Source organism: Heterodontus francisci, chromosome 1 (assembly GCF_036365525.1).
Source record: "Heterodontus francisci isolate sHetFra1 chromosome 1, sHetFra1.hap1, whole genome shotgun sequence".
Lineage (NCBI taxonomy): Eukaryota > Metazoa > Chordata > Chondrichthyes > Heterodontiformes > Heterodontidae > Heterodontus > Heterodontus francisci.
In genome coordinates this window covers 52860970-52875069 of record NC_090371.1, presented here as the reverse complement: position 1 = coordinate 52875069, position 14100 = coordinate 52860970, and the positions used below count along the sequence as shown (strand labels likewise).

General features: G+C 42.4%; 1 protein-coding gene across 1 annotated transcript in view; it reads right to left on the bottom strand.

Annotated features, from left to right (window-relative positions):
* The window catches only part of dcc (DCC netrin 1 receptor), a 1023267-nt gene that overhangs the window by 641762 nt on the left and 367405 nt on the right, over positions 1 to 14100 (bottom strand). Inside the window, exon 7 of the mRNA XM_068054526.1 lies at positions 12130 to 12266. Coding sequence (XP_067910627.1) covers positions 12130 to 12266 — 137 coding nt within the window. The remainder of the gene's footprint in view (positions 1 to 12129; positions 12267 to 14100) is intronic.

Below are 14100 nucleotides of genomic sequence, written 5' to 3'. Positions count from 1 at the left end.
GGGGGGAGATGAGGGTGTACAGTGCCCATCACCTTTCCACATTCAATTTCATCAGGGACGGGGAAGGCCGAGGACAGCCTTCCCACCCAGAGGCCAATTGAGGCCCTTAGCGACCACCGCCATTAATATTTTACCAGCAGCAAGGGGCCGTCTGCCATGTGGGGAGGCTGCCCATTAATACCAAGTGGCCTCCCTGTAGGCTGCATGGGGAGGGGCCTCTCCTGCTTGAGAATTCTGCGTACCATGGAGGGCCCCCTGCCTTCAACAACCACCCCCCCACCCCTACCGTCACCAGGCTCACTTACTTGCAATCTGGTGCTCCAGGGCTGCTCCTGATCCTGGGCCTACTGTAGTACCAGCAGTAGCCACTGCTAGATTGACCGGCAGCTCTTGGAGGCAGGATCCCCATCCAAAGGGATGGGGATCCTGGCACTGGGCAGTTAACTGCCTGAGCATCGTAAAATGCAGCCGGAGGTCCCCCAAACAGCCGAGGCGGTGTTCTCCTCGCCTTTCTGGCCTGGTGTCAAGATCCTGCCACCTGAATAAAATCCAGCCCATAGAGTCATGACAGCATAGATGAACGCCATTCGGCCCATTGAGTCCATGCAGCTCTCTTTGGAGCAATCCAGTCAGTCTCATTCCACTGCTGTATCCCCAGAGCCCTGCAAATTTATTTCACTCAGGTGGCCATCCAATTTCCTTTCAAAATCATGAATCATTGCTGATTCCCCCACTCTCGTAGGCAGCGAGGGTCACGTCATTTACACTCACTGTGCAAAAAAGTTCTTCCTCACATTCCCCCTGCATCTCTTGCCCAAACCTTAAATCTGTGTCCCCTAGTCCTTGTACCATCAGCTAATGGGAACAGCTTTTCTTTGTCTACCTTATCAAAACCTGTCATAATCTTGTACACCTCTATCAAATGTCCCCTCAATCTCTGATGAGCTGTTCTGATGAAAGGTCACAGACCTGAAATGTTAACTCTGCTTCTCTCTCTGCAGATGCTGCCAGACCTGCTGAGTTTTTCCAGCACTTTCCGTTTTTACTCCCCTCAATCTCCTTTGATCCAGGGAGAACAATCCCAACTTCTCCAACCTAGCCTTGTAGATAACATTTCTCATCTCTGGTAAATCTCTCAAGGACCCTCACATCCTTCCAAAAGTGCGGTGGCCATAACTGGAGACAATACTCCAGTCTTGGCTTAATCAGAGCTTTATAAAGATTCCACATATCCACCCTGCTTTTGTACTCAATCCCTCTATTTCAGAAGCCCAAGATCCAATATGCTTTGCTAATTACTTTCTTGATATGTCCTGCCACCTTCAAAGATCTACACAGATGAACCCCCCCGCAAGTCCATCTGCCGCTGCACACTCTTTAGAACGGTGCTATTGGGCTGGATTAGGTGGGGCTCCCAGCAGAATATCCTGCACCCTCTCCCTGATGTCCTTTACCCAAGCACCAGGGAGGCAACACCCATGTAGGACTCATGGGGCTGGATTTTAATTTCCCGCTGTGCCGCTGTGATCTAGTGTGCGGCAGCTCATGTGCACACACTGTGTGGTCCACCCTCCGAGTCATGTAACGGGGGGGTGGGCTCTGTGAAGCCGAAAAAAGGCGTCAGCTGCCACTGCGCAGGTGCTGGCACCATTTTTAAAGGCCTGCACAGTTGAAGCCCGTACCGATTCCACCAAAAAACTGTTTATTTTGCAAATTAGTCAAGGTACTGATAAAAGTTATTTCAGTCAGAAAAAAAAGATGTGATCTGTATATTTGGCTTCAACTTGAGGGAGGGATGGGTGAGGAGATAGTCCTTATTTCTCATTATTATAATTTATTAAAGTTCTTATAACCTCTCATTAATAATAATAATAATTCAGCTCCCCTCAACTGTTTTTATTTTTTTAAATTCAGTTTTACTTAAGACAGTGTATGGCTCTTAGTTCAGGAGTACGTTTTTAGTTTATTTTTCATTGCACACAAACATTTAGTTGTTTTAACTATTTTGTTGCCATGCCAATATGATATGAAGCTCGTACCCACCTCACCAACCCCACCCCCACCCCCTCCCCACCCAATACAAAGAAAATAAATGGCCGCCCTGTTCCTCCCTCAAAAACTCTTACATTTAATATGTGACCTTCCCCCACCCAATACTGCACATGTAGAGTTGACACCGACATTGGGAGCTGAACAAAATTCAGCCAGTGGTGATGGTTACAGAAATGCCTGCCTGTCCCCCTAACTGGAATCTCCTACAATGACTGCATTTCTACACTTTGCGGTTCCTGTGCAGTCCCACGCCCATTTGTGCCTTGGTCTGGACTGCACTCCTTCAAAGAGTTGTCACTCCCAGCACTCTCCAATGCTGAGTACTGATTTGAGAGTGGCAGCCACCCGAAGACTCCTGCACTTTGTGCCTCTTCGTCCTCTTTCTACTTTTCCGGATGGCCACATCACTACTATCCTGACCTCTCCTGGAATGTACAATACAGAAAACTCTCATCCTCTCTGATGCTCCGCAGTGACTCCAGCTGCCCCTCAAGCTCAGAAACCTTGAGTTCAAGCTCAAGCATCTGGAGACACTTCCTATACACATGGTCACCCAAGACACATGAAGTATCCTGAAGTTCCCACATGGCACAGCAATTGCAAGCAACAAGTCTCAGCTATGCATTCATGACCTAAATATTCTCTCGTCCCTCTTTTAGAATGTAGCTCATACCATGTAGAAATGATTATTTTTAATTAATCTCTCTAGACTTGCTCTGTGCTAATACTCATTATTAATTCACATATTGTTACATTTACCCCTATTGAATTTTTTAATTTCGTGGCTCCTAGTTTGAATGAATGCCCTAATTTAGAGAGAGAAAAAGAAAAATACTCACCAACCAATCACTTTTATTTCAAGTCTGACTCTCAGCTCCCACTCTTTATAAATCTCCGCTCTGATTCTTAGCTCCTGCTCTTTTTAAATCTCCGTGCTCTCAGCTCCAGCTCTTTTTAAATCTCCGTGCTCTCAGCTCCTGCTGCCATTCTTTTAGATTTATTTTAACATCTCATCCAAAAGGCACATCACAGCTCTACAGGCAATTCACAAAATGAATGTCCTCCTAATATGGTGGGGGAATTCATACTTGATTTTTTATCTGCTGCTCTCCTATAACCACTATGTCATGTTGGGGTTCAGTTCCAGAGGGATTACCAGGCTTCAAGTATCTCACTGAAGTGGTTTTGCACTTCCTAGCACAGATTACTGCATACCAATCAGGAGCAAGAACTCTCGGCTGAAATTTCACTTTGAGGGCAGGAAACAGGAGCCGGGGCGGTTGCCGGGTTCTGAAACCACTTCCGGGGTAAAGCAGTCACTGATCTGGAATTTTGACCAGGGCACTCCCTTAATTGTCATAGAGACAGCTCCCTGTCCACGTGGGCGGGCTCTCGAAGCTGCAGGGCCAATCAGAGGCCTTTCAGCTTCAGAGGACCAGCCAGCTGGTAAAAAGTAAAAAACTGAGAGGGCGCTTCAACAAGAAGGTGCCCTCTCAGCCACTTTTCTAAAATTTTAATTAAAACATACAAAAAGCAACCAGGCCACCACTGTGCATGGAGGGGGGAGGGTGCCCCTCTACATGGTGGCCTTTGGCTGCAACCCCACCCAGGCAGGCTGAGAGGGCCTGAAGACCTTCCAGGAGCGCTAGACCCCAGCCTGCTACTGGGTTCCCGCCTTCAGGGAGTTAACCTATCCCCTCGTCATGTCAGGAAACTGTAGGCCGACTTAAAAACCCCTGGTTAACAAAACTTTTAACGTCGGGAAACCAGCACACTGGCTGGCCTCATGATTTCTGGGCTCCGTCCGCCTCTGGTCCCAACCTCAGCCCTCTGACTTGGTTTATCACTCCCTTTCCTGGGGGCTTTCTGACCAAATGTATTGTAGAATGTTATAGCATTTAGCCATTTAGCCCATCCGAGCAGGTGCTATTCACCCCATGAGCCACCTAGACTCTGTGTAAAGGAATTTTTTTTCTAACCTCTCCTTTTTGTTGTTGTCTTCCTTAGCTCAGTGGAAGCATGTTCTCCCCTGCATCAGGAAGCCAAGCCCACTAAGGTTCAATCCCACTTCCGTTCAGTAATGTGGGAGTGCTATATTTTTCGAGGTGCTGTCTTTCAGAATTGATGTTAACTTGTGGTCCCAACTGTTTTCTCAGTTGGTCGTAAAAGATGTCATTACACTATTCAAAGAAGCAGAGTGGAATTCTCCCAGTTTCCTGGCCAATATGTATGTCTCAACCAACACCAGTAACAGAATAAGAAGTCATTCTTCTCATCGCTGTTTGTAGGAACTTGCTGTGTGCAAATTGTATACGGTGTTTGCCTACAAAGCAACCGTGACTACAATTCAACAGTAACCTATTGGCTGTAAAGTGCTTTGTGGACATCCCGAGGATGAGGAAGGGGCTAAATAAATCCAGGTTCATTCTTTTCTTGATGATTATCTTAAATAGGTCAGATAGGTACAGCTGCTGCTAAGCAAGATGACAGAAGTCAATTTTATTCCTCACTCTGAGAGGATATTTTTGGGTACAATTTGGTTACTGCATTATTTCTTTGATCCATTAATAAGACAAATATAGTCATATGGCGGGCAGCCATAAAGACGGGGCTAAAATGTGGCAGTCGAAGAGACTTAGTAGTTGGCAGGAAAAAAAGAGAGGCGCAACGGGAGAGCCAACTGTGCAACAGCCCCGACAAACAAATTTCTCTGCAGCACCTGTGGAAGAGCCTGTCACTCTAGAATTGGCCTTTATAGCCACTCCAGGCGCTGCTTCACAAACCACTGACCACCTCCAGGCGCATATCCATTGTCTCTCGAGATAAGGAGGCCCAAAAGAAAGAAAAGAAATAGTCATATGACCACTGACTGATGCAGAATTATAATTGTCAAGAAAAGAACAGATGACTTTGCCGGTGAGATTCTGTATGAGTGTGTGCAGCTCATGCCATGACGTGACGACCCACAAATGGCAACACAGACCAATCATGCAATGAGGAAATAAAGTTCAATGCTGTAACAAGCAATTAACCAGTAAATATCAGAAGAGAAGACCAGAATTCAAGAGCCAGTAATACATAGTTACGGTTGATCAGGGGTAACATCCCAACATGAAATATGCAGAGATTGGTTGAGCTAGACATTCATCATAATGAACTGTGTAGCAGCTGAGTGATGATGATGATAATATAATACACATATAGTACACTTATCTGCATCATGAATCACAGTTTCCAAATTTCAACAGAAAAAGTGACTTAATTAAACACTGAAGACAACATTTTCCCCTCCAGTTTTCTCTTTTCCTCTTCTGAGGTTACAAATCCTGTTCACACATCATCCCTGCTCTTGCTGACTAACATTGGCTCCTGGTCGAATTAAAAATTCTCATCCTTGTTTTCAAATCCCTCCAAGGACACAGCCCTCCCTATCTCTGTAACCTCCTCCAGCCTTACAACCCATCTACAAACATTCACTCCCTCCACCACCGACGCACAGTGGCAGCAGTGTGTACCATCTACAAGATGCACTGCAGCAATGCACCAGGGCTCCTTAGACAGCACCTTCCAAACCCACGACCTCTACCAACTAGAAGGACAAGGGCAGCAAATACATGGGAACACCACCACCTGCAAGTTCCCCTCCAAGCCACACACCATGCTGACTTGGAACTATATCGCCGTTCCTTCACTGTTGCTGGGCCAAAATCCTGGAACTCCCTTCCTAACAGCACTGTGGGTATACCTACCGCACATGGACTACAGCGATTCAAGGTGGCAGCTCATCATCACCTTCTCAAGAGCAATTAGGGATGGGTAATAAATGCTGGCCTAGCCAGCGACGCCCACATCCCATGAATGAATAAAAAAAAAGATCTCCACACTCCTCCAATTCTGACTCCTTGCACATCCCCAATTTTTATTGCTCCACCATTCGTGGTCATATCTTCAGCTGCCTAGGCACTATGCTCTGGAATTCCCTCCCCAAGCCTTTGCACTTCTCTGCCTCCCTCTTCTTCTTTAAGATGTTCCTTAAAACCTACCACTTTAACAAAGCTTTTGGTCACCTGTCCTAATATCTCCTCATGTTGCTTGGTGACAAATTTTGTTTGAAAATGCTCCTGTAGTGCCTTGGAGCAAATTACTATGTTAACGGTGTTATATAAATACAAGTTGCTGTTGGAAATATAAGTTAAGATAGAATTGCACAAATACCAGACATCACTCAAGTACTCATTTTCATGATGAAGGGTCAATGACCTGAAATGTTAACTCTGCTTCTCTCTCCACAGCTGCTGCCAGATCTGCTGAGTATTTCCAGCATTTCTTGTTTTTATTACTCATTTTCATGGATGAGCCCAGACAGTAATTATCCACAAACTATTCAACAGCTGATAGCATTGCAGTCAAACTTGGTCCTGTATTCATCCAACATCCACATAATATACTTTCCAGTACCGGTCACAGAATAGCGATCAGCAGGAGGGACCCTAACTGTGTGTTCTTTATCCAATCCCAAACCAAATATAGCATTTCAACTTAGATGACATAAGTGACCACAGACCAGCAATTGAATTGTGATCTTCCTAATGGTGCCATGCTGGGAGGTCCATCTGGCCACTTAATTGAATCACAGGCAACTTCATATCAATATAGAGATACTGACCTATGATGCTAAGGTTGTAATAACAATTAGCAAACAGTTAAAATAAGTGGGATGAAACTCAGAGAAATGCTATAAAGAGCAGGCACTTTGACGCATTACCGTGTTGTGCATTTTGGCTTGAGTATAGAAAGCACATGATGTTTACTAGACTGCGGCAATTAAATTATGCAGATGCATAATAAAACATCTATACATATGGTCTACAACATGCTGCTGCACAGAACGTGTTACACTATCAAAGATTCCAAATGCCTACATGGGTCCTTTAGTTTTTACGGTAAGTGGCTAAACACATGAACTTGCCTCTTGGAAGAAATTCAGTGCAATCATGGAAGTAAAATTTTATTAAATCAGGATAAACCTGAGAAAAAAACAACTCACATTGGTTATGCAGTGTTGACACTGGGTGAGATTACACGATGGAAATGATTGCTGATGCCCTCCATTACTAAATAGCATACATAAGGACTTGAACATGAAGCATTGACACTGGGTCGCAGCAGCAGAGGACTGCTAGTGCTTTGAGATTAGAAGCCTAGGAAAAGTTAGCGCCTTTAGAAGAAAAAGAGAGAAAATTGGGACATAGAAGACTTTGTCCAGGCACAGGTGTTACAATCAGGTGACAGAGCTACGGGATTGCATAATGAATTAGAACTGTATCGCCTATAAAGTTAGTCAAATGGAGCATAGCAAATTGATGGCATGCACTTAGCAGGTTACTGAAACAGAAAGGTATACATGACAGAACAATGAAAGAGTCACCCACTTGTGCAGATGACAAACACATTACTGCTCCAGCTGCTGAGTGGTAGGATGTGGTTTGGTGCTCACTATTCACAAAGTATCAACTTGCAAGTGTCAGAAATATTATAACAGGCAATTACTCACGGGGAGGAAGGCAAAAGTCAGCAGGTGAGTCACCGAAATCTGCTCACACACACCCCCAGTGGTTGAATGAACAATGGCACTCGGGCAAGTTTCCTGTCCTTTCAGCTGGGAAACCTGTCATCTTCTCATTTAACATTTTCCCACATCCCAGCATAATTCCTTTAAGAAGCATTCACTATTTTCTCCCTTTCATACAATTTCTTATCCATTCCCAAGGATTACCCAAAAACACAAAATATTAAATAAAACGAGCAGCTTTTTGTGAAAAATTTTGTCAAATGCATAGATCCATTTCAGAAATCGAAAGATGAACCCAACCAGTCAGAAAAGTGGATCTGTGATAATTATAATCCTGCACAGACACTTACACACTGGTCAACCAGGACTATTTCTAGGCTGACCGATTAGTCAGTAATTTACTTTCTTAGATGTTCCTGCTTATGCATTTTCACATTCTTTCATGGGCATAAAAATCTTTATGCCAGCCAATAAAATGATTAGTCTTATATGATAAGAGGATTTTATCGGCAAATATCCCACAGAATGTCAATCCAGAGTTCAGATCCAGAGCACCAGACTACATTTACTGGTACTGTCTTGAGTGGGATTCGAACATGACACATTCTGACCCAGACAGGACAAAATACAAAATCAAATAGTAAAATACAGGGATATTTCTAAACCATGACGTAAGCTGCTTGAGAAGACAGTAGGCTTTGGGTTGAAGCATTTGCAAACTCTGGGCTGACGGAGCACATTTCCAAAGCCAAAGCAAGCTATTTCCCAAAATGGGCTTTTAAGTGCAAACACATTTAACGTACAATATATAAAAAGCATGGGCTCAGAATTCAAAGAAAATTTGTTGTGGGTGAATGATGCATGTCATTATTAATGTGTAAATGGGTCACTAACTTGTGGCGAGGAAGAGATAACACGTGAAAGGTGACTTGCCACAAGTTGCTGACTGATTTATGCTGCTTCACCATTAGCTTCACAAAAATGGCATCTCACTCTTAACCTCCCATGATTTTCATGCACTTGAACTTTAAATTCACCACAAAAAGTTTTGAGTAATTAATAGCACAAATACCCTTTATATATAGCGGGGGCGATGGCAGCATAGTAGAAATATCACTGAACTAGAATCCTGGCTAATTTCCTGGGGGCATGAGTTCAAGTCCCATTATAGCAGCTGGTGGAATTCAAAATTCAATTAATTTATAAAAATCTGGAATGGAAAGCTAGTCTCAGTAATGGTGCTATGAAGCTACCATTAATTGTTGTGAAAACCCTCTGGTTCACTTATGCATTTTGGGAAAGGAAATCTGCCTGGTCTGGCCTACATGTGACACCAGACCCACAGCAATGCGGTTGACTCTTAACTGCCCTCTGAAAGCCACTCAGTTGTCAAGGGCAATTAAGAATGGGCAACAAATGCTGGCCTTCTCAACGATGCCCACATCACAGGAAGGAATAAATAAATTGTTAGTAACTGCCAATTAACCTCGCCTGCCCAGAAAGTGAACAATTATAAATATAGACCTCATTCCTTCAGATTGTGAATAGTTCTTGGAGATTTTAAACAAGTCAAGTTTTAAATTTGAAGTTTTTTTCTCACTTTCCTTTCTGCCCCTTTTTTCTCTTAACACAATTTGTCTTTCCATCTCTTTTTAACTTTCTGTACCTGATTTGACATAGAATTCACCCACCCTAAATCTTCCTCCTTCTCAGTTCTTCCCCTCATTGTCCGAAATCTTCTGGACATAGAAAATAATTGAGGGTTGGGACCATTTCCGGGTCCTGACCCCACATGGGTCCGAGGTGTGCCAACTGGGTATGTTCTGGAAGACAGCCAATTAAGAGACTGCCTTCCTGTTCCGGAGGCAGGAGCACAGGACATCATGCCCATTGCAGTGAAGTCCAGCAGTCCTTACTGTGAGAACAGTGGGAGCGCTGTTGAAGGCCAGACTGATGGAGTGGCAGGGAAGCACTGCAGCCGTTATTAGCGTTGGTGCAGCAGATGAAAAGTTCACTGCATACAGCCATCAGAGACATCCGTCTCCACGATTTCTTTACTCAATTGCAAGACTGCGATATGGGCAGACAGCAGCCTTGCCATTTCCTGCCCCTTAGCTGTTCAATAGCCTGGGAAGTTATGAGGCTCTGACCTTCCGCTGTGAAGCCACCTCCTCTCATCTGTTGGGGAGTGGACATAGCAGGGTGTCCTTGCACTGCATGTAACTGATAAATATGAGCTAATTGCCCTTGTATTCATCCTAATTGGCTACCCGCCACTGCCAGGTCGGGAGCCGTTGTTGCTGGGAGCCCACCTCCGGCCAAAGCACAAACAGCCAAACCGACACAGAACTATCTAAATTCCCCACACACCCGCCCGCCTGCCCGACCGCCTCACTGCCTCCAAAGCTGCCTCCAACGGTCGGGAATATTCCAGTCATTGCTTCTCAATACTTAATTCTCATTGGTTAAGGTGCTACACACTTGGTCCCATTGTTCACCAAGGACCCAGATGCCTGTTATCCTCACTATTTGCTCGTAATTTCACCAACTTAGTAGGAAAAAAAATTAAAATCTGATTGTGCTCGAGCAAGATGCCTGACTCCAGCAATAATCTGCACCATTATAACTCTCTAGGCCAATAACATTTTCAGAGCTTTTGACCTCATAGTTCACAGGTGAAAGCCATCACAGTACTTACATGCCACAGAATATGAGTGTAAGACTTTCAGACTTTCAAATGAAGATCTCACAAGTACAGCATTCAAACCATTTCAGTGAAGACTTTGTTGTTCCAATCCCATAGTCATGATAACAGTTTAGACAAGGCTTTTTGTACAATATTCAATATATATAAGCCAGCTTCAAAATTGCTGAGTAGCAACCTGTTAGATACCAATTGTGCATCTATACAAACAAATGAGTTGATCATGTAGTTAAAGGGGAATAATAATCAAAGCTCCTATTGCTGTTCAGTGATATCAAGTCTATCAAGCCTGATAAGAAATAATAGAAAATCATCAAATGTGTCAATAGTGTATTTTTTTTTAATTGGTCATTTAAAGTGCCACTGCCTTCCTGAAAAGGTAGCTGGCATATCTATTTTGCTTGTGGAGTTGCAAGAACTCACAGAGACATAATTGTCAAGATGTTATATGCAAGCAATGTGAAGCATCATTTTGACACAATTTATCCCATGTTGTGTGTTTGAACATTTCTTGCAGGCAAGACCCCTCTATTTGCCATTTTCCAATGGCCTCGCTGTGTCATCTTCGCTGAACATTTGTTTCTCATTTTTAAAATATCAGCACATATCAGGAAAGTGCTGAGCAGGCTTGTAATCTTATATAAGAATATAACAAACAGTACCAGATACGATATTTCATAAAATCTCACTTCTCAAATGCTTCTATTTCTAAAATAGAGTATAATAACAAATAGACCTCGGCAGTCTTTTCTACAAAACATTTCTTTTCTGGTAATAGTTGGGGAAATGGCCTGCCACCAATTACAATCTGAAACCAGCCACCAAACAAATTTCACTTCCTTCTCACCACCCTCCCTCCCCCCACCACCACCACCATCAATCAGTAAAGGGGGACTTTGGAGTTGCCAACATTGGCATGGCCAAAATTATCATGTTTAAGCTGATGGGTGTAAGCCTTGGCACTACTATTCCAAGGTCTACTGCACTGCCATGGTGTGATACCATAAGGAAAATTTTCATCTTTATCATCTGAGCATTAAGTCTCACCTGAGTGGAGCTCAGAGAACAGATTAGGAGATTACACACCCATAATGGAGCCTACCCAATTTGCTTTCCATTCAGTTAAAAGAAAGGAAGATCAGATGTGCTTCCTTATGGGTGTACAATTCTTCATTCCGAACTTTCTCGTTTGTTTAACATCCAAGCATTAAAGATGAAAGTCATTCCCATTCTGTTGTAGTTCAGTATTAAAAACTCCTATTCTAGCTTTGCCTCTCTCAAAAGGTTTGACCTCACAAAACGGGGAAAAAAAGCTCTTACAAATGAGACATGCTGTCTGCCTCCATTTTGCCAGTTGCTTTCAAATGTACACTGATTTAGTATTTCTAGATTTTGCCAATATTCTTCAATGTCTCATGCTACTCTTAATTTCTCCTGCCACTATCAACTAGTGACAGACCTGTATCCACCACCTCTTCATCTTAATGTTAGCTCAACATGGACTCAAAGATAAAGTCCAAGTTTGGGAGACCAAAATCTATAACAGTCTGTTTGGTATTTCTTACCATTCAAATGGACATAGCGTAACAATTTGCAGCTGTCACCATTATGCTTTATTGAAATCTCTGCGGCGTAACTGCTACACAATCCAGCTGGCCATTTGCTTATTAACATAAAGACCATTATTGGATCAAGATTGGCTGCTTAAAACATGCAATATTTTTAATGGAGTGTTTGTGCACCATGCTAAGTCAGTCTTTTATTGGATTACTTAATGGATAAATTATCAGATTAAACTTACTCATCACAGTGAGCTCCGCTGAAGCACCGACTGTCTTATTCTCGTAGTTGGCAACACATGTATAAAATCCGGCATCTTGTTCAGTTACACTTTTGATGAGCAAGTTACTTCCAGCCAGCAATGAGTATTTTTTGGACCTGAAGCAATTAAATTTGTCTACTGTTAAGAATTGAAGAACAGATCTTCCACGAGATATACATAATTTTTTATTTACAGAACTCAATTTGAGGTTCAGTGTTAAAGAATTAAGTGCAAAAGGGTAGGTGCCGAATCTATGAGAGCACCAACACATGGGACTAATGTTTGCAGGCGTGTACTTTGAGATTATCCATACAACCCACCCTGATCCACCATTCCGCTGAGTTCATGATTCTCCCCAAGAAGAGGAGTCTTTTTTCTGGACACCTGTGGTTTGCCTTCAACAGCAGTGGCAGCAGAAAACTGAGAGCAGAAAACTGAGAGCAGAAATCCTTTCTTTTGACTGTTCTTAAGATGATGAAGGGATTTGTTAAGTTTGAGATAGGTTAGGATTTTCTGGCATATACAGAATTTCAGAATTAGTGAAATCAACAAACAGAACAAAATGATCAAACAGGGCTTCAAAAAGGAAACAGGCAACTTTCTGACATTTAAAAGGTGTAAGTTTTTAAAATGAAATATTGAAAAAGAAAGCAAATGATTGGGTAGGCTGATGGTGTTTTCCTGAAATGTTACCTTCTCAAATGGCAATTAAGGATTGGCAAGGACTGTTGGTCTTGCCAGTGCCACATCCCATAAATGAATAAATAAAATTGTTTTATTTGCAATGGATGACGCTGACGGGAGAGTTAATTGAGGTGTATATAATTATGGGGGGCCTAGATAGAGTGGATATGAAGGACATATTTGTTTTTGCAGAGCAGTCAATGACTGGGGGCATAGATTTAAAGTAATTGGTAGAAATATTTGAAATGAGTTGAGAATTTTATTTCATCCAGAGGATGGTGGGGATCTGGAAATCAATGCCTGAAAGTGGGATTAGGCTGATTAGCTCATTTTTGGCCAGCATAGACATGATAGGCTAAATTGTCTCATTCTGTGCCATAACATTCTATGATGAAAAAAAAATTATTCTACAGCCTACCACGGAGGAAGTTGAGTAGAGTTTTCCGAACAGGCAGTAGCTGGCTGTTTCAGGATTTGAGCTTGTCAACCACACTGTCCAATATAATCACACAAATACTTAATATGCTTATATCAAATTGCTCTGTTCACTATTTTAACAGAGGTGTTAAATCAGCTTAAAAATTTGTATGACTTATGTAAATCTGAACCTCCTTTTTATTTATTGAATCAAAGCTAAATCTGCACTGCAGTTGAAGTGATAGCTAATAGGGAGTTGGAATTTTTACTGTTTTACAATGTATGGAATATCTCTCATTTCAAATATTTTGATCTTGTGCAAGATTCATCTACATCTGATCTATTATATAATATTGCTCAATGCAATTGTACTGAAAATGGTCTACATGAAAAATGCTATTCTGAGAGTGACTACAACAGGAATCGGTCTCTTTGCAACCTCAGATCCCTATAAGTTACATATTTATCGTCTATACATTATTTAATTTGGCTATATGTTGTGTATATATGCTAGCACCAAATTAATTGCAAAGAGGATGGGAGTGTCATTCTCAGCCTTTGCAATATCACTTGCAATGTCTGTTTCATAGGATGCTGAATTACAAAGTCTCAAAACAGATAAATGTTGCATCCATTGGGATGAATTCTCAACAATCATGTTTTACTTATCATGTTCTCCAAGGCTGAGTAATAGATTCCCTTTCTTTGTTTAGCAATTGATCCATTCTGTGCTTTGTGATTGTTGTTGTTGGACTTGGCCTATATTCTGCAAGTGTGGTACTGCCTCAAGGAGTGCAGCTGGAGAGAAACAGTAATAAGGGTAAATGTCTCAAAAATGTGATTATGATG